We start from the raw sequence: 21024 nt of genomic DNA on the forward strand, positions 1-21024 counted from the left end.
GGGCGTTTTCCTGGGCGCTGGGTGTTTTCCTGGGTGCTGTGTGTTTTCCTGGATGCTGGGTGTTTTCCCGGGTGCTGGGTGTTTTCCCGGGTGCTGGGTGTTTTCCTGGGTGCTGTGTGTTTTCCTGGGCGCTGTGTGTTTTCCTGGGCGGCGGGTGTTTTCCCGTGTGCTGTGTGTTTTCCTGAGTGCTGGGTGTTTTCCTGGGTGCTGGGAGTTTTCCTGGGCGCTGGGTGTTTTCCTGGGTGCTGGGTGTTTTCTTGCACCCTGTGTGTTTTCCCGGGTGCTGGGTGTTTTCTTGGATGCTGGGTGTTTTCCTGGGTGCTGGGTGTTTTCCTGGGCGCTGTGTGTTTTCCTGGGTGCTGGGTGTTTTCCTGGGCGCTGTGTGTTTTCCTGGGCGCTGGGTGTTTTCCTGGGCGCTGGGTGTTTTCCTGGGTGCTGGGTGTTTTCCTGGGCGCTGTGTGTTTTCCTGGGCGCTGTGTGTTTTCCTGGGCGCTGGGTGTTTTCCTGGGTGCTGGGTGTTTTCCTGGGCGCTGGGTGTTTTCCTGGGCGCTGGGTGTTTTACTGGGCGCTGGGTGTTTTCCTGGGCGCTGGGTGTTTTACTGGGCGCTGGGTGTTTTCCTGGGCGCTGGGTGTTTTCCTGGGCGCTGGGTGTTTTCCTGGGTGCTGGGTGTTTTCCTGGGCGCTGGGTGTTTTCCTGGGAGCTGGGTGTTTTCCTGGGCGCTGGGTGTTTTCCTGGGCGCTGTGTGTTTTCCTGGGCGCTGGGTGTTTTCCTGGGCGCTGGGTGTTTTCCTGGGCGCTGTGTGTTTTCCTGGGCGCTGTGTGTTTTACTGGGCGCTGGGTGTTTTCCTGGGCGCTGGGTGTTTTCCTGGGCGCTGGGTGTTTTCCTGGGCGCTGTGTGTTTTCCTGGGCGCTGGGTGTTTTCCTGGGCGCTGGGTGTTTTCCTGGGCGCTGGGTGTTTTCCTGGGCGCTGTGTGTTTTCCTGGGCGCTGTGTGTTTTACTGGGCGCTGGGTGTTTTCCTGGGCGCTGGGTGTTTTCCTGGGAGCTGGGTGTTTTCCTGGGCGCTGGGTGTTTTCCTGGGCGCTGTGTGTTTTCCTGGGCGCTGTGTGTTTTCCTGGGTGCTGGGTGTTTTCCTGGGTGCTGTGTGTTTTCCTGGGCGCTGTGTGTTTTCCTGGGCGCTGTGTGTTTTCCTGGGTGCTGTGTGTTTTCCTGGGCGCTGTGTGTTTTCCTGGGCGCTGGTTGTTTTCCTGGGCGCTGGGTGTTTTCCTGGGTGCTGGGTGTTTTCCTGGGCGCTGGGTGTTTTCCTGGGCGCTGTGTGTTTTCCTGGGCGCTGTGTGTTTTCCTGGGTGCTGGGTGTTTTCCTGGGCGCTGTGTGTTTTACTGGGCGCTGGGTGTTTTCCTGGGTGATGTATGGATGCTGCATGGTATTTTTTGGGTGCTGAATGATGTTTTTATGGGTGCTCGGTGCTCAATCACTCACTCAGCCCTAACCAGTCTCGCTGCTGCCCCTTTGGCGAATGAGGAGAATCTGACGGTGTGGCGGCGTGAGTCATTCTGCGCATGCTCGACGGGCGGTTCCTCTGCGCATGTCCAGCGTGGGCCGCCTCCTGAGGCGGTGTGCGCATGCTCACGGACTGTCATGGCGGCCGATCTGCAATCTGTGGACGATGTGAAGATTGACCCGAGCGGGATTTTTAAATATGTTTTAATCCGGGTTTCGCAGGACGACGACAGCGGCGCAGAGAAGGACATCGTGCGGGGGTGGGCTTCTGCTGAGTATCACGGTAATACCGGGGATTTGTGGGCCCTGGGGCAGCGGAATAGAACAGATGTTATTGTCTACCCAGCCCTAAATACCCCCTCAGGAGGGAGGTGTCCCTGGCGCAGGAGCAGAATTCACTGCCCAGCCCTAAATACCCCCTCAGGAGGGAGGTGTCCCTGGCTCAGGAGCAGAATTCACTGCCCAGCCCTAAATACCCCCTCAGGAGGGGAATATCCCAGTGGCAGGAACCGCATTCACTGCCCAGCCCTAAATACCCCCTTAGGAGGGAGGTGTCCCTGGCGCAGGAGCAGAATTCACTGCCCAGCCCTAAATAACCCCCCCAGGAGGAGAGTCACTGACTCAGGAGCAGAATTCACTGCCCAGCCCTAAATACCCCCTTAGGAGGGAGGTGTCCCTGGCGCAGGGACAGCATTCACTGCTCAGCCCTAAATACCCCCTCAGGAGGAGTGTCACTGGCTCAGGAACACCATTTACTGCCCAGCCCTAAATACCCCCTCAGGAGGAGTGTCACTGGCTCAGGAGCAGAATTCACTGCCCAGCCCTAAATACCCCCTCAGGAGGAGTGTCACTGGCTCAGGAGCAGAATTCACTGCCCAGCCCTAAATACCCCCTCAGGAGGAGTGTCACTGGCTCAGGAGCAGAATTCACTGCCCAGCCCTAAATACCCCCTCAGGAGGAGTGTCACTGGCTCAGGAACACCATTTACTGCCCAGCCCTAAATAACCCCCTCAGGAGGGTGAGGGGGTGCCCCTGTCTCAGGAGCAGCATTCACGGCCCAGCCCTAAATAACCCCCTCAGGAGGGGACAGGGGGATGAGGCACTGTCTTGAGCCGCTGCAGTCCATGTGGTGTAGGTCCATCCACGGTGCTGTTAGGGAGGGAGTTCCAGGATTTTAACCGAGGACAGTGCAGGAACGGCTGATATATTTCCAAGTCAGGATGGTGACTGCAGCTCCTGGCTCAACTTCAACAGGAGCACTGTCTAATTCTGGCACCATACTTTAGGAAATATGCGAAGGTATTAGAGCACAGTAAAGATTGAGAGAATGGTTCTGGGAATGAGACACTTCAGTTAGCTGGATTGTTTGGAGAAGCTGTGCTCGTTTGCCTTGGAGAACAGAAGTTGGAGGGGGAGACTTGATGCAAAAGTTCGAGATAATGAGTGGTCTGGACAGAATGGATTGGTTAATACAGCATACAGTATCCTGGACTTTATTAATCAGGGCAAAGAGTACAAGAGCAAGGATGTTATATTAAACTTGTATAAAACACAGGTTCAGCCTTTGCTGGAATATTGTGTCCAGTTCTGGGCTGCACACTTTGGGAAGGCATTAGAGAGAGTGCAGAAAAGATTGACTAGAATTGTTCCAGGGATGAGGAAATTTAGTTATGAGGATAGATTGGAGAAAGCTGTTTTCCTTGGCGAAGAGAAGGCTGAGTGGATATTTGATAGAAGGATTCAAAATTATGAGGCGGCTGGACAGAGTGGTCGGGGAGAAATTGTTTCCATTGAAGTGATCGAGAATTAGCATCAATTTTAGTCAATTGGCAAAAGAAGGTGATTCACTTTGGAAGGAAAAACAGGAATGTGGAATATGTGGCTAATGGAAAAGTTCTTGAAAGTGTGGATGAGCAGAGGGATCTAGGTGTCCATGTACATAGATCCCTGAAAGTTGCCACCCAGGTTGATAGGGTGGTGAAGAAGGCCTATGGAGTGTTGGCCTTTATTGGTAGAGGGATTGAGTTCCGGAGTCAGGAGGTCATGTTGCAGCTGTACAGAACTCTGGTACGGCCGCATTTGGAGTATTGCGTACAGTTCTGGTCACCGCATTATAGGAAGGACGTGGAGGCTTTGGAACGGGTGCAGAGGAGATTTACCAGGATGTTGCCTGGTATGGAGGGAAAATCTTATTAGGAAAGGCTGATGGACTTGAGGTTGTTTTCGTTAGAGAGAAGAAGGTTAAGAGGAGACTTAATAGAGGCATACAAAATGATCAGAGGGTTAGATAGGGTGGACAGTGAGAGCCTTCTCCCGCGGATGGAAATGGCTAGCACGAGGGGACATAGCCTTAAACTGAGGGGTAATAGATATAGGACAGAGGTCAGGGGTAGGTTCTTTACGCAAAGAGTAGTGAGGCCGTGGAATGCCCTACCTGCTACGGTAGTGAACTCGCCAACATTAAGGGCATTTAAAAGTTTATTGGATAAACATATGGATGATAATGGTATAGTGTAGGTTAGATGGCTTTTGTTTCGGTGCAACATCGTGGGCCGAAGGGCCTGTACTGCGCTGTATTGTTCTATGTTCTATGTTCTATAAGCAGTGGGTAATTGAGCAAAAACCATTTTGCACAGCGAGTGGTTAGGATCTGGAATGTTCTCTGAGAGTGAGGCGGAGACAGATTCACACAGCGAGTGATTAGGATCTGGAATGTTCTGTCTGAGAGTGAGGAGGAGACAGGTTCACACAGTGAGTGGTTAGGATCTGGAATGTCCTGTCTGAGAGTGAGGCGGAGACAGATTCACACAGCGAGTGGTTAGAATCTGGATTCGATCTAAGCTTTCAAAAAGGAATTGGGCAGTTATCTGTAGAAATGATTGCAGGGTTATGGGGAAAGAGTGCGAATGTGGGATCAGGCGATTTGTCCTTTCACAGAGCCAGCATGGGCTTGAAGGACACACTGACCTCCAGTGCTGGAATCATTCTATGAGGAGAGTTTTAAACTGGGGGTAGGTAAAGTTTATTGAGATGTGACTTGTCAAAAATGGACTGGAAACAGTTGCCACCTGAAGACAACTAGTGCCAGAGCAATGGGGGGCACTCGAGGAGGTGCTAGAAGGGGTGCAGAATACGTTCCCACTAATAAATGAGGTTAAGCCACTGAATGTCGAAGAGAATATGGTGTGGAATAAAGAAGCTTTATGTCAGATGCTCAATGCTGTAGAAAACCTACAGGCTAACAGTGCAGGAGTGAAATTAAAACAAAGCGAGCGCATGAAAAATATCAGCAAGTAAAATGAAGGAGAACCCAAAGGTGTTTTATGAATAAATGAAGAGGGGGGACTTAAATAAGAAAAGAGTTGGGTCACTCCGAGATCAAAAATCACTTGAGGCAGCACTTGTGGATTGTTCTGAATGAACACTTGGCGACTGCTTTCAGAGAGGGATGAGGCAGACAGTGTAGTGCAGGAGGAGGAGAGTGAAATATTGGATGGAATAACCATATTCTGGGAGGAAATAGAATAATTGAAAGTGGTTAGGTGAATGTAGTCCCTCCAGTCCTGAAACTGTTTTGTGTTTTACTGCAACCACAGCTGACATCTATGATCAGGTGTCGACCTCGATTGAGAAACTGGGTCTGCATTGTGAGTGCCAAGGCGGAGGTCGAATTAACCACAATAGCGCAGAGAAAAAGATCACCGTGTATGGATACTCCATGGTAAGTACAGAGGGGACATGCAGTTTATTGTAAAACAATCTGGGGAAAATGAACAAGAAGAGCTGCATGTCCCTTGGTCAGGGGCTGGAGACAGTGTTCACTGTTAAACATCATCCTGAGGAGAAGAAGTGGTGTTCTTGGCTTGTGTTAAATTAGCTGATTTAATTTAGTTCAACCCTTCAGATAGAGAGCAGAGATCAGGCAGGCATCCCACTGTAGATAATCATCAAGCACTCCCTGATTAAGGAAGGTACAGGGGTATATAACTGTGTGGGGTTGGGGTGTGTGTGTCTATGGTCACCTATGGGAAAGGGATACATATGTGCACTGATTGGGGGAGGGTGCGTGTGCACACCCGATGAGTACAGGATCGGACTATAAAAGACGTAACGACCCTTTCTGAGAAGAAATTCCTCCTCATCTCTGTCTAAAATGGAAGACCCTTTATTTTGAAGCTGTGTCCCATAGTTCTAGGTTCCCCCATGAGAGAAATATTCAGTCAGCACCAAGCCTGTCCAGTGTCCCCTCAGAATTTTATATCTTTCATTAAGATCATCTCTCACTGTTCTAAACTCCAATGAGTACGGGCCCCAGCCTGCTAAACCTTTCCCCATAAAACAATCTCTTCATCCCACGTGAACCTTCTCTGAACTGTTTCCAATGCGACTCCGTCCCTCCTCGGGTAAGGAGATCAGAATTGTACACAGTATCCAGATGTGGTCTCACCAATGCCTAGTTGTATAGTTGTAGCGAGACCGCCTTTTATACCTCACCCTCCCTTCCAATAAAGGCCAGCGTTCCTCAGCCTTTCTAATCACTTGCTCTATCTGCATATTGACTTTTTGTGATTCACACACAAGGACACCCAGATCTCTCCACTGCAACATTCTGAAACCTCTCTACATTTAAATAATATTCTGATTTTCTAGTCCTCCCAAAGTGATCATTACATTTTCCCACATTATACTTTGCCAATCGTTTACCCACTCACTGAATCAATCTTTATCCTTTTTCAGATTCTTTGTATCTTCCTCACAACTTACATTCCAACCTATTTTTGCATCATGTGATAATTTGGCTACAATACACTCAGTGCCTTCATTGCACCAATTAATTCTGATATGCCTGAGCGGCTGCCTGACAGATCTTCCTGCACCCTTGAAAGAAAATGGCAGGCTGTTTAACTGAGGTCATCCAACCACATTCTCACCTGATATATGTTAGCAGGAGGGCTCCCTGGATAGTGATCCCCTTTTCTCCACTTTACAGACCCCCTCTCTGCACTGAAGTCATTCCCTCAAGCAGCTTGGCGAAGGGGTGCAGACACCAGACAGCGCAAAGAGGGTGGCACTGGTCAGTGCCTGGGGGGCGGGGCGATGCCGACACCGGGCAGCATGCAGGGGTCAGTACGTGCAGTATATGTGTTACTTGCTTTGTGTGACAGTACTCAACTGAGACTGATTCTGTGATGTAAATGGGTTCAGGCAGGCTGTTGGTGTGTATTATTATGGGCATGTGTGAAGATCTGTGTGTGACTGAGGGGACACGCCTGTGAGTGTGTGTGGGGGTACGTGTGTGTGCATGGAGGGGGGTGGGGGGTCTGGGAGGGTGGGGGGGACTGGGTATGTACGTGAAAGAGGGGCAGGAGTGCACATGTGGAGGGAGAACCGGGGTTTTCTGTAGGAGGGGTGGGGCGGGGCATCTGTTGGGCAGAGGCGAGTGTATGCATGTTGTGGCGGGGGTGAGCGCGGTTGTGCGTGGCGTGGGGGCAGTGTGAGTGTGTGTGTGTGTGTGGGGGGTGTCTGTTTGGGGCGGGGGGGGTCTCTGTGTCAGGTTGTGTGTCGGTGTCTGGGGGGGGGCCGGGTGTGTGTCTGTGGGGGGGGGGGTGTGGGGGCGGGGAGGTGTGGGGGCGGGGAGGTGTGAGGGTGTGGGGGCGGGGAGGTGAGAGGGTGTGGGGGCGTGGAGGTGTGGGGGTGGGGAGGTGTGTGTGTGGGGGCGGGGAGGTGTGTGTGTGGGGGCGGGGAGGTGTGTGTGTGGGGGCGGGGAGGTGTGTGTGTGGGGGCGGGGAGGTGTGTGTGTGGGGGCGGGGAGGTGTGTGTGTGGGGGCGGGGAGGTGTGTGTGGGGGGGCGGGGAGGTGTGTGTGGGGGGGCGGGGAGGTGTGTGTGGGGGGCGGGGAGGTATGTGTGTGTGGGGGGCGGGGAGGTGTGTGTGGGGGGCGGGGAGGTATGTGTGTGTGGGGGGCGGGGAGGTGTGTGTGGGGGGCGGGGAGGTGTGTGGGGGCGGGGAGGTGTGTGTGGGGGCGGGGAGGTGTGTGTGGGGGCGGGGAGGTGTGTGTGGGGGGGCGGGGAGGTGTGTGTGGGGGGCGGGGAGGTGTGTGTGTGGGGGGTGGGGAGGTATGTGTGTGTGGGGGCGGGGAGGCGTGTCTGTGTGGGCGGGGAGGCGTGTCTGTGGGCGGGGAGGTGTGTCTGTGTGGGGGCGGGGAGGTGTGTGTGTGGGGGCGGGGAGGTGTGTGTGTGGGGGCGGGGTGGTGTGTCTGTGTGGGCGGGGAGGTGTGTGTGTGGGGGCGGGGAGGTGTGTGTGTGGGGGCGGGGAGGTGTGTGTGTGGGGGCGGGGAGGTGTGTGTGGGGGCGGGGAGGTGTGTGTGTGGGGGCGGGGAGGTGTGTGTGTGGGGGCGGGGAGGTGTCTGTGTGGGGGCGGGGAGGTGTGTCTGTGTGGGGGCGGGGAGGTGTGTCTGTGTGGGGGCGGGGAGGTGTGTCTGTGTGGGGGCGGGGAGGTGTGTCTGTGTGGGGGCGGGGAGGCGTGTCTGTGTGGGGGCGGGGAGGCGTGTCTGTGTGGGGGCGGGGAGGCGTGTGTGTGTGGGGGTGGGGAGGTGTGTCTGTGTGGGGGCGGGGAGGCGTGTGTGTGGGGGCGGGGAGGCGTGTCTGTGTGGGGGCGGGGAGGTGTGTCTGTGTGGGGGCGGGGAGGCGTGTCTGTGTGGGGGCGGGGAGGCGTGTGTGTGGGGGTGGGGAGGTGTGTCTGTGTGGGGGCGGGGAGGCGTGTGTGTGTGAGGGTGGAGAGGTGTGTCTGTGTGGGGGCGGGGAGGCGTGTCTGTGTGAGGGCGGGGAGGTGTGTCTGTGTGGGGGCGGGGAGGTGTGTCTGTGTGGGGGCGGGGAGGTGTGTCTGTGTGGGGGCGGGGAGGCGTGTCTGTGTGGGGGCGGGGAGGCGTGTCTGTGTGGGGGTGGGGAGGCGTGTCTGTGTGGGGGCGGGGAGGCGTGTCTGTGTGGGGGCGGGGAGGCGTGTCTGTGTGGGGGCGGGGAGGCGTGTCTGTGTGGGGGCGGGGAGGCGTGTCTGTGTGGGCGGGGAGGCGTGTCTGTGTGGTGCGGGGAGGCGTGTCTGTGTGGGGGCGGGGAGGCGTGTCTGTGTGGGGGCGGGGAGGCGTGTCTGTGTGGGGGCGGGGAGGCGTGTCTGTGGGGGCGGGGAGGTGTGTCTGTGTGGGGGCGGGGAGGTGTGTCTGTGTGGGGGCGGGGAGGTGTGTCTGTGTGGGGGCGGGAGGTGTGAGGATGTGGGGGAGGTGTGGGGGCGGGGAGGTGTGGGGGCAGGGAGGTGTCGGTGTGGGGGTGGGGAGGTGTCTGTGTGTGGGGGGTGTCTCTGTGGGGGTGGGGAGGTGTCTGTGTGTGGGGGGTGTCTCTGTGGGGGCGGGGGTTGTGTGTCTCTGTGGGGGCGGGGGATGTGTGTCTATGTCGGGGGGTGTGGGGGCCGGGAGGTGTCTGTGTGTGGGCGGGGGTGGGGTGTCTGTGTGGGGGCGGGGTTGTGTGTCTATGTTGGGGTGTGTCGGTGTGTGGGGGCAGGGGAGTGTGTGTCTGGGGAGGGCGGGGTGGGGGGCCGGTGTGTGTGTGGGGAGGAAGGACGGGGGGGTCGTGTCTGTGTTGACGGTGGGGGAAATGGTGTCTGTGTTGGGGGTGGGGGGGGGTCTGTGTTGGGTGTGGGGGGTGGTGTCTTTGTGGGTGGGGTGTGGTGTCTGTTGGGGAGGTGTCTGTGTTGGGGTGGGGGGTTGGTGTCTGTGTTGGGGGGTGGGGGAGGTGTCTGTGTTGGGGGGTGTCTGTGTTGGGGGTGTCTGTGTTGGGGGTGGTGGTGCCTGTGTTGGGGTGGGGGTGGGGTGTCTGTTGGGGAGGGGGGTCATGTCTGTGTGGGGGTTGTCTGTGTTGGGGGGGGGTTGGAGTGTCTGTGTTGGGGGTGTGGGGGTGTCTGTGTTGGGGAGGGGGAGGGTCTGTGTTGGGGAGGGGGAGGGTGGTGTCTGTGTTGGGGGTGGGGGTGGTGGTGTCTGTGTTGGGGGGTGTCTTTTGGGGGTGGGGGGGGTGCTGTGTGTTGGGGTGGGGGGTGCTGTGTGTTGGGGGTGGTGGGGGGTGGTGTGTGTTGGGCGTGGGGGGTGGTGTCTGTGGGGGTGGTGTCTGTTGGGGGTGGGGGGGTGGTGTCTGTGTTGGGGGTGGGGGGGTGGTGTCTGTTGGGGGTGGGGTTGGTGGTGTCTGTGTTGGGGGTGGGAGTGGTGGTGTCTTTGTTCGTGGGAGGGGGGGTGGTGTCTGTTCACGGGGGGGGGGTGTCTGTGTTGGGGGGGTGATGGTGTCTGTATTCGGGGTGAGGGTGTGGTGTCTGTGTTGGGGGAGGTGGTGGTGTCTTTGTTGGGGGTGGGGCGGTGGTGTCTGTGGGGGGGGGGGGTGGTGTTGTCTGTGTTGTGGGTTGGGGGTTGGTGTCTGTGTTGGGGGTGGGGAGGTGATGTCTGTGTTGGGGGTGTGGGGGTGGTGTCTGTGTTGGTGGTGGAGGGGGTGGTGTCTGTGGGGGGGGTGGTGTCTGTGGGGGGGGTGGTGTCTGTTTTGGGGGGTGGGGGGGGTGGTGTCTGTGTTGGGGGGGTGATGATGATGGTGTCTGTGTTCGGGGTGAGGGTGTGGTGTCTTTGCTGGGGGTGGGGCGGTGGTGTCTGAGGGGGGGGCGTGGTGTCTGTGTTGGGGTGGGGTGGTTTATGTTGGGGGTGGGGTGGTTTATGTTGGGGGTGTGGGGTTCTATGTTGGGGGTGTGGGGGGTCTATTTTGGGGGTGGGGGGGTCTGTTGGGGTGGGGAGGGTCTGTGTTGGGGTGGGGGGGGGTTGGTGATGTCTGTGTTGGGGGTGGTGTCTGTTGGGGGAGGTGGGGGTGGTGTCTGTGTTGGGGGTGGGTGGTGTCTGTGTTGGGGTGGGGGTGGTGGTGTCTGTGTTGGGGGTGGGGGTGGTGGTGTGTGTTGGGGGGTGGGGGTGGTGGTGTCTGTGTTGGGGGTGGGGGTGGTGGTGTCTGTGTTGGGGGTGGTGATGTCTGTGTTGGGGGTGGAGGGGGTCGGTGTTGGGGCTGGGGTGGGGGAGGGTGTTGTCTGTGTTGGGGGTGGTGTCTGTGTTGGGGGCGGGGGGATGTTGTCTGTGTTGGGGGTGGGGGGTGGTGTCTGTTTTGGGGGCGGGGGGGGTGGTGGTGTCTGTGTTGGATTTGGGGGGGGTGTTTGTGGTGTCTGTGTTTGGGGTGGGGGGGGTGATGTCTGTGTTGGGGGTGGGGGGGGTTGAGGTGTCTGTGGGGGGGGGTGGTGTCTGTTGGGGTGGGGGATGGTGTCTGTTGGGGGTGGGGTTGGGGGTGGGAGGGGTGGTGGTGTCTGTGTTGGGGGTGGGGGTTGGTGTCTGTGTTGGGGGGGGTGGTGTCTGTGTTGGGGGTGTGGGTGGTGGTGTCTGTGTTGGGGGTGGGGGGGCGGTGGTGTCTGTGGTGGGGGTGTGGGTGGTGGTGTCTGTGTTGAGGGTGGGGGGGCGGTGGTGTCTGTGTTGGGGGTGGTGTCTGTGTTGGGGGTGGGGGGGTGGTGACTGTGTTGAGGGTGGGGTGGGTGGTGTCTGTGTTGGGGGTGGGGGGTGGTCTGTGTTGGGGGTGGTCTGTGTTCGGGGTGGGGGGTGGTGTCTGTGTTCGGGGTGGGGGGGTGGTGTCTGTGTTCGGGGTGGGGGGGTGGTGTCTGTGTTCGGGGTGGGGGGGTGGTGTCTGTGTTCGGGGTGGGGGGGTGTTGTCTGTGTTCGCGGGGGGGGGCGGTGTTTGTGTTGGGGGTGGGGGGTGGTGTCTGTGTTTGGGGGGGGGTGATGGTGATGGTGTCTGTGTTCGGGGTGAGGGCGTGGTGTCTTTGCTGGGGTGGGGCAGTGGTGTCTGGGGGGGCGTGGTGTCTGTTGGGGGTGGAGGTGGGGGTGTCTGTGTTGGGGGTGGAGGTGGTGATGTCTGTGTTGGGGGTGGGGTAGGTGATGTCTATGTTGGGGGTGTGGGGGTCTGTTGGGGGTGGGGGGGTCTGTGTTGGGGTGGGGGGGTCGGTGATGTCTGTGTTGGGGGTGGTGTCTGTTGGGGGAGGTGGGGGTGGTGTCTGTGTTGGGGGTGGGAGTGGTGGTGTCTGTGTTGGGGTGGGGGTGGTGGTGTCTGTGTTGGGGGTGGGGCTGGTGGTGTCTGTGTTGGGGGTGGTGATGTCTGTGTTGGGGTTGGTGGTGTCTATGTTGGGGGTGGAGGGGGTCGGTGTTGGGACTGGGGTGGGGGAGGGTGTTGTCTGTGCTGGGGGTGGTGTCTGTGTTGGGGGCGGGGGGGTGGTGTCTGTGTTGGGGGCGGGGGGGTGGTGGTGTCTGGGTTGGGGGGGGGTGTTTGTGGTGTCTGTGTTTGGGATGGGGGGGGTGGTGTCTGTGTTGGGGGTGGGGGGGGTGGAGGTGTCTGGGGGTGGTGGTGTCTGTGTTGGGGTGGGGGATGGTGTCTGTGTTGGGGGTGGGAGCGGGTGGTGGTGTCTGTGTTGGGGGTGTGGGTGGTGGTGTCTGTGTTGGGGGTGGGGGGGCGGTGGTGTCTGTGGTGGGGGTGTGGGTGGTGGTGTCTGTGTTGAGGGTGGGGGGGCGGTGGTGTCTGTGTTGGGGGTGGTGTCTGTGTTGGGGGTGGGGGGGTGGTGACTGTGTTGAGGGTGGGGTGGGTGGTGTCTGTGTTGGGGGTGGGGGGTGGTCTGTGTTGGGGGTGGTCTGTGTTCGGGGTGGGGGGTGGTGTCTGTGTTCGGGGTGGGGGGGTGGTGTCTGTGTTCGGGGTGGGGGGGTGGTGTCTGTGTTCGGGGTGGGGGGGTGGTGTCTGTGTTCGGGGTGGGGGGGTGTTGTCTGTGTTCGCGGGGGGGGGCGGTGTTTGTGTTGGGGGTGGGGGGTGGTGTCTGTGTTTGGTGGGGGGTGATGGTGATGGTGTCTGTGTTCGGGGTGAGGGCGTGGTGTCTTTGCTGGGGTGGGGCAGTGGTGTCTGGGGGGGCGTGGTGTCTGTTGGGGGTGGAGGTGGGGGTGTCTGTGTTGGGGGTGGAGGTGGTGATGTCTGTGTTGGGGGTGGGGTAGGTGATGTCTATGTTGGGGGTGTGGGGGTCTGTTGGGGGTGGGGGGGTCTGTGTTGGGGTGGGGGGGTCGGTGATGTCTGTGTTGGGGGTGGTGTCTGTTGGGGGAGGTGGGGGTGGTGTCTGTGTTGGGGGTGGGAGTGGTGGTGTCTGTGTTGGGGTGGGGGTGGTGGTGTCTGTGTTGGGGGTGGGGCTGGTGGTGTCTGTGTTGGGGGTGGTGATGTCTGTGTTGGGGTTGGTGGTGTCTATGTTGGGGGTGGAGGGGGTCGGTGTTGGGACTGGGGTGGGGGAGGGTGTTGTCTGTGCTGGGGGTGGTGTCTGTGTTGGGGGCGGGGGGGTGGTGTCTGTGTTGGGGGCGGGGGGGTGGTGGTGTCTGGGTTGGGGGGGGGTGTTTGTGGTGTCTGTGTTTGGGATGGGGGGGGTGGTGTCTGTGTTGGGGGTGGGGGGGGTGGAGGTGTCTGGGGGTGGTGGTGTCTGTGTTGGGGTGGGGGATGGTGTCTGTGTTGGGGGTGGGAGCGGTGGTGGTGTCTGTGTTGGGGGTGGGGGTTGGTGTCTGTGTTGGGGTGGGGGGGTGGTGTCTGTGTTGGGGGTGGGGGGGGTGGTGTCTGTGTTGGGGGTGGGGGGTGGGGGTGTCTGTGTTGGGGGTGGGGGTGGTGATGTCTGTGTTGGGGGTGGGGTGGGTGGTGTCTGTGTTGGGGGTGGGGGTGGTGATGTCTGTGTTGGGGGTGGGTGGTGTCTGTGTTGGTGGGGGTGGTGGTGTCTGTGTTGGGGGTGGGTCGGTGTTGGGGCTGGGGTGGTGTCTGTGTTGGGGGTGGGGGGGTGGTGTCTGTGTTTAGGGGGGGTGGTGTCTGTGTTGGTGGTGGGGGGGTGGTGTCTGTGTTGGAGGGGGGGGTGTGGTGTCTGTGTTGGGATTGGGGGGGTGGTGTCTGTGTTGGGGGGGGAGTGATGGTGTCTGTGTTCGGGGTGTGGTGTCTGTGTTGGGGGGTGGGTGGTGGTGTCTTTGTTGGGGGTGGGGGTGGTGTCTGTGTTGGGGGAGGGTGTTGTCTGTGTTGGGGGTGGGGGTGGGGGTGGGGGTCTCTGGGGCCGGGTTTGGGGGGGGGGTCTGATTCTTCGATCCAAGTACAATCTTCAACGAACAGTCCTTCAGGATGCAAAAACCAAAAAAAAACGGGCAACCATATCTGACAAAGGAAGTTAAAGATTGTATAAGGTTTTGTAAAAGGCCGTTAAAGTTGCCAGAAATAGTTGTAAACCTGTGAATTGGAAATTTTCGGAATCCAGCAAAGGAAAATCACGAAACTAATAAAGAAAGGGAGAACATAGCAACAGTGCAGGAGGGGGCCATTCAGCCCTTTGAGTCTGCACCGCCCCTCTGAAAGAACACCCCACTTGAGTTCACTCCCCCAGCCCGTGTCTGTCATCCCAACTAGCCTTTGTGGAGGGGCAATTTATCATGGCCAATCCACCTAACCTGCACGTCTTTGGACTGTGGGAGGAAACCGGAGCATCCGGAGGAAACCCACGCAGACGCGGGGAGAAAGTGCAGACTCCGCTCGTTCACCCATGGTGGGGATTGAATCCGGATCCCTGGTGCTGTGAGATCTACCAAAAAATAAATAAAAACCGACTGCAAAAGCTTCAGTAGGTAAGTAAAAAGGAAGTGTCTGTTTAAGAGAAATGTTTGTCCGTTAAAGGCAGAGTCTTGAGAATTTATAACAGGGAATAGAGAAATGGCAGAGAGGCTAAATGATTATTTTCTGTCTGTTTTCACTGAGGAAGACACAGGAAATTTCCCAGAGTTAGAGATTCAAGGGACTCGGGAGAATGAGAAATTGAAGGGAATTAGTATAAGTAAGAAGGTTATATTGGAGAAATGAATGGGGTTGAAAGTTGAAAAGTCCCCGGGACCCTGATATGCACCTGTGTTGAAAGAGGTAGAGGTGGAGATAGAACATAGAACATTACAGCGCAGTACAGGCCCTTCGGCCCTCGATGTTGCGCCGACCTGTGAAACCACTCTAAAGTCCATCTACACTTTTCCCTTATCGCCCATATGTCTATTCAATGACCATTTGAATGCCCTTAGTGTTGGTGAGTCCACTACTGTTCCAGGCAGGGCATTCCACGCCCTTAATACTCTCTGAGTAAAGAACCTACCTCTGACATCTGTCCTATATCTATCTCCCCTCAATTTAAAGCTAAGTCCCCTCGTGCTAGACATCACCATCCGAGGAAAATGCCTCTCACTGTCCACCCTATCCAATCCTCTGATCATCTTGTATGCCTCAATTAAGTCACCTCTTAACCTTCTTCTCTCTAACGAAAACAACCTCAAGTCCCTCAGCCTTCCCTCATAAGATCTTCCCTCCATACCAGGCAACATTCTGGTAAATCTCCTCTGCACCCTTTCCAATGCTTCCACATCCTTCCTATAATGCGGCGACCAGAATTGCACGCAATACTCCAAATGCGGCCGCAACAGAGTTTTGTACAGCTGCAACATGACCTCATGGCTCGGAAACTCAATCCCTCTACCAATAAAAGCTAACACACCGTACGCCTTCTTAACAACTCTCTCAACCTGAGTGGCAACTTTCAGGGATCTATGTACATGGACACCGCGATCTCTCTGCTCATCCACACTACCAAGAATCTTACCATTAGCCCAGTACTCTGTCTTCCTGTTATTGCTTCCAAAATGAATCATCACTTTTCTGCATTAAACTCCATTTGCCACCTCTCAGCCCAGCTCTGCAGCTTATCTATGTCCCTCTGTAACTTGTAACATCCTTCCGCACTGTCCACAACTCCACCGACTTTACTGTCATCTGCAAATTTACTCACCCATCCTTCTACGCCCTCCTCCAGATCATTTATAAAAGTGACAAACAGCAGTGGCCCCAAAACAGATCCTTGTGGTACACCACTAGTAACTGGACTCCAGGCTGAACATTTCCCATCAACCACCACCCTTTGTCTTCTTCCAGCTAGCCAATTTCTGATCCAAACTGCTAAATCACCCTGAATCCCATGCCTCCGTATTTTCTGCAATAGCCTACCATGGTGAACCTTATCAAACGCTTTACTGAAATCCATGTACACCACATCAACTGCTTTACCCTCATCCACCTGTTTGGTCACCTTCTCAAAGAACTCAGTAAGGTTTAGAACATAGAGAACATAGAAAAATACAGCACAGAACAAGCCCTTCGGGCCATGATGTTGTGCCGAACCTTTGTCCTAGATTAATCATAGATTAGATTATCATAGAATTTACAGTGCAGAAGGAGGCCATTCGGCCCATCGAGTCTGCACCGGCTCTTGGAAAGAGCACCCGACCCAAGGTCAACACCTCCACCCTATCCCCATAACCCAGTAACCCCACCCAACACTAAGGGCAATTTTGGACACTAAGGGCAATTTATCATGGCCGATCCACCTAACCTGCACATTTTTGTGAGGCACGACCTATCCTTCACAAAACTGTGTTGACTATCTCTAATCAAATTATTCCTTTCCAGATGATTATACATCCTATCTCTTATAAACCTTTCCAAGACCACAACAGAAGTAAGGCTCACTGGTCTATAGTTACCGGGGTTGTCTCTATTCCCCTCCTTGAACAAGGGGGCAACATTTGCTATCCTCCAGTCTTCTGGCACTATTCCTGTAGACAAAGATGACTTAAAGATCAAAGCCAAAGGCTCAACAATCTCCTCCCTAGCTTCCCAGAGAATCCTTGGATAAATCCCATCCGGCCCAGGGGACTTATCTATTTTCACACTTTCCAGAATTGCTAACACCTCCTCCTTATGAACCTCAAGCCCTTCTAGTCTCGTAGCCTGAATCTCAGTATTCTCCTCGATAACATTGTCTTTTTCCTGTGTGAATACTGATGAAAAATATTCATTTAGCACCTCTCCTTTCTCGGATTCCACGCACAACTTCCCACTACTGTCCTTGACTGGCCCTACTCTTACCCTAGTCATTCTTTTATTCCTGACATATCTATAGAAAGCTTTCGGGTTATCCTTGATCCTACCTGCCAAAGACTTCTTATGTCCCCCTCCTGGCTCTTCTTGGCTCTCTCTCTAGGTCCTTCCTAGCTAACTTGTAACTCTCGAGCGCCCTAACTGAACCTTCACGTCTCATCTTTACATAAGCCTCTTGACAAGTGTTTCAACTGCTTTCGTAAACCACGGTTCCCTCGCTCGACCACTTCCTCCCTGCCTGACAGGTACATACTAATTAAGGACACGCAGTAGCTGTTCCTTGAACAAGCTCCACATTTCCATTGTGCCCATCCCCTGCAGTTTTCCTCTCCATCCGATGCATCCTCAGTCTTGCCTCATCGCATCATAATTGCCTTTCCCCCAGATATAACTCTTGCCCTGCGGTATATACCTATCCCTTTCCATCACCAAAGTAAACTTAATCGAATTGTGGTCACTATCACCAAAGTGCTCACCTACCTCCAAATCTAACACCTGTCCTGGTTCATTACCCAGTACCAAATCCAATATGGCCTCGCCTCTTGTTGGCCTATCTACATACTGCGTCAGGAAACCCTCCTGCACACATTGGACAAAAACGGACCCATCTAAAGTGAACTGTAGCGTTTCCAGTCAATATTTGGAAAGTTAAAGTCCCCCATAACAACTACCTTGTTGCTTTCACTCCTATCCAGAATCATCTTTGCAATCCTTTCCTCTACATCTCTGGAACTTTTCGGAGGCCTATAGAAAACCCCTTGCAGGGTGACCTCACCTTTCTTGCTTCTAACCTCAGCCCACACTACCTCAGTAGACGAGTCCTCATCAAACGTTCTTTCTGCCACCGTAATGCTGTCCTTGACTAACAATGCTACCCCTCCCCCTCTTTTACCACCACCCCTGAGCTTACTGAAATATCTCAACCCCGGCACCTGCAACAACCATTCCTGTCCCTGCTCTATCCATGTCTCCGAGATGGCCACAACATCGAAGTCCCAGGTACCAACCTTATTCCAGATGCTCCTGGCATTGAAGAAGACACACTTTAAACCACCTACCTGCCTGCCGGTACACTCCTGCAACTTTGAAAACCTTACTGATGACCTCACTACTCTCAACTCCTGTATACTGGAGCTACAATTCAGGTTCCCAATCCCCTGCTGATCTGGTTTAAACCCTCCCGAAGAGCATTAGCAAATATACCCCATCAGGATATTGGTACCCCTCTGGTCCAGGTGTAGACCATTCCGTTTGTAGAGGTCCCACCTACCCCAGAATGAGCCCCAATTATCCAGGAATCTTAAGCCCTCCTCCTGCACCATCCCTGTAGCCACGTGTTCAACTGGCTCTCTCTCCTATTCCTCGTCTCGCTAGCACGTGGCACGGGTAACAACCCAGAGATAATAACTGTCCTAGATCTAAGTTTCTACCCTAGCTCCCTGAATTCCTGCCTTACATCCCTGTCCCTTTTCCTACCTATGTCGTTGGTACCTATGTGGACCACAACTTGGGGCTGCTCCCCCCTCCCCCTTAAGGATCCCAAAACACGATCCGCGACATCGCGGACCCTGGCACCTGGGAGCAACACACCAACGGCGAGTCTCTCATTCCCACAGAATCTCTATCTAGCCCACTAACTATGGAGTCTCCAATGACTAATACTCTACTCCTCTCCCCCCCTTCCCTTCTGAGCAACAGGGACAGACTCTGTGCCAGAGACCTGTACCCCATGGCTTACCCCTGGTAAGTCTCCCCCCCCCCCCCCCCCCCACTCTCTCTCTCTCCCTCTCTCTCCCTCTCTCTCCCTCTCTCTCTCTCTCTCTCTCTCCTCCCCCCCCCCCTCTCTCTCTCTCTCTCCCTCTCTCTCTCTCTCTCTCTTCCCCCCCCCCCCCCCACCACACACAACAGTATCCAAAGCGGTATACTTGTTACTAAGGGGAACGACCACAGGGGATCCCTGTACTGACTGCTTCCTCCCAGCCCCTCTCACCGTCACCCATCTATCTTTATTCTTCGAAGTTACTACATCCCTGAAGCTACTATCTATAACCACCTCTGGTTATCCCGAATGATCCGAAGTTCATCCAGCTCCAGTTCCCCTAACACGGTTTCTGAGGAGCTGGAGATGGGTGCACGTCCCACAGATAAAATCTGCAGGGACAATTTGAGGTTCCTCCTCAAACATTCTGCAGGAGGAACATTGCACTTCCTTCCCCTCTGAATAAAACAAGAAAAAGATAGGAAGAGCTTACCTGATAATCACTCATCCCCTTAGGTTAGAGGAGGTGGAAGGGTGGGGGACACTACAAGTGTAGTGTCTCAGGTTTAGCAACCACCCAACTTATATACAGGTACTAACAAATCTTCCCAGAAATCCCCACGGCCGACTTCCTGCAGCTGCAAAGGTAAGTTTTTAAAGCTAACCTTACCTTCCTGCCAGGCACCTGGACATTGCTCCCGCCGGAAATCTGGAGGCATTGGTGATCATCTTCCAAAATTCTATAGATTCTGGAATGGTGACTGCTGATTGGAAGGTAGTAAATGTCACCCCATCATTTACAAAGGGAGGGAGAGAGAAAACAGGGAACTACAGAACTTTTTTTTTCTATTTTATAAATTTAATCCAATTATTATTTTTTTTAAATTAAAGGGCAATTTAGTGTGGCCAATCCACCTAGCCTGCACATCTTTGGGTTGTGGGGGTGAAACCCACGCTGACATGGGGAGAATGTGGAAACTCCACACGGACAGTGACCCGGGCCCTCAGCGCCGCAGTCCCAGTACTAAGCATTGCGCCACATGCCACCCCCAGGGAACTACAGACCTGTTAACCTGACATAAGCGGGAGGGCAAATGCTGGCATCTATTATAAAGGATGTGATAAATGAACTCTTGGACAATCATGATCTGATTGGGCATAGTCAGTATGGATTTATGAATAGGAAATGGTGTTTGAATCATAGAATTTGCAGTGCAGAAGGAGGCCATTGCCCATCAAGTCTGCACCGGCCCTGGAAAGAGCACCTACATAAGCCCACACCTCCACCCCATCCCCGTAACCAAGCCTAACCTTTTGGACACTAAGGGCAATTTAGGTTGGCCAATCCACCTAACCTGCACATCTTTGAACAGTTTGATGAACTTGCTGGAGTTTTTTGACAATGTTACCAATGAAATTGATAAAGGACCTTCAAGAAAAGTGGTATATTTGGACTCGAGGCTTTTGATAAAGTCCCTCATAGGAGATTGATTAGAAAAATATAAACATGGGATAGGATGTAATATACTGTCACAAATTGAAGATTGGCTAACAGGCACAAAACAGAGTGTAGGAATAAATAGGTCATTCTCACGTTGGCGTGCTGTGGCTAGTGGAGTACCACAAGGATCAGTACTTGGGGCCCAGCTATTCACAATATATTTAATGATTTGGATGTGGGGACCAACTGTAATATTTCCAAGTTCACGGATGACACAAAGCGAGGCGGGAATGTGTGTTGTGTAGTGGGTAAAGTCTTGGAGGGGATTATAAGAGACAAGATTTATAATCATCTAGATAGGAATAATATGATCAGGGATAGTCAGCATGGCTTTGTGAAGGGTAGGTCATGCCTCACAAACCTTATCGAGTTCTTTGAGAAGGTGACTGAACAGGTAGACGAGGGTAGAGCAGTTGATGTGGTGTATATGGATTTCAGCAAAGCGTTTGATAAGGTTCCCTACGGTAGGCTATTGCAGAAAATACGGAGGCTGGGGATTGAGGGTGATTTAGAGATGTGGATCAGAAATTGGCTAGCTGAAAGAAGACAGAGGGTGGTGGTTGATGGGAAATGTTCAGAATGGAGTTCTGTCACAAGTGGAGTACCACAAGGATCTGTTCTGGGGCCGTTGCTGTTTGTCATTTTTATCAATGACCTAGAGGAAGGCGCAGAAGGGTGGGTGAGTAAATTTGCAGACGATACTAAAGTCGGTGGTGTTGTCGATAGTGTGGAAGGAAGTAGCAGGTTACAGAGGGATATAGATAAGCTGCAGTGCTGGGCTGAGAGGTGGCAAATGGAGTTTAATGTAGAGAAGTGTGAGGTGATTCACTTTGGAAGGAAAAACAGGAATGTGGAATGTTTGGCTAATGGTAAAGTTCTTGAAAGTGTGGATGAGCAGAGGGATCTAGGTGTCCATGTACATAGATCCCTGAAAGTTGCCACCCAGGTTGATAGGGTGGTGAAGAAGGCCTATGGAGTGTTGGCCTTTATTGGTAGAGGGATTGAGTTCCGGAGTCAGGAGGTCATGTTGCAGCTGTACAGAACTCTGGTACGGCCGCATTTGAGTATTGCGTACAGTTCTGGTCACCGCATTATAGGAAGGACGTGGAGGCTTTGGAACGGGTGCAGAGGAGATTTACCAGGATGTTGCCTGGTATGGAGGGAAAATCTTATGAGGAAAGGCTGATGGACTTGA

The 21024-nt window shown here is 54.7% G+C and overlaps 1 protein-coding gene across 1 annotated transcript in view; it reads left to right on the forward strand.

Annotated features, from left to right (window-relative positions):
- Window positions 1-1603: 1603 nt before the first annotated feature.
- The window catches only part of phpt1 (phosphohistidine phosphatase 1), a 32719-nt gene continuing 13298 nt past the window's right edge, over window positions 1604-21024 (forward strand). The window contains exons 1-2 of the mRNA XM_072488077.1: window positions 1604-1782; window positions 5096-5220. Coding sequence (XP_072344178.1) covers window positions 1638-1782; window positions 5096-5220 — 270 coding nt within the window. The 5' untranslated portion in view covers window positions 1604-1637. The remainder of the gene's footprint in view (window positions 1783-5095; window positions 5221-21024) is intronic.

The sequence above is a fragment of the Scyliorhinus torazame genome, chromosome 22 (genome assembly GCF_047496885.1).
Source record: "Scyliorhinus torazame isolate Kashiwa2021f chromosome 22, sScyTor2.1, whole genome shotgun sequence".
NCBI lineage: Eukaryota > Metazoa > Chordata > Chondrichthyes > Carcharhiniformes > Scyliorhinidae > Scyliorhinus > Scyliorhinus torazame.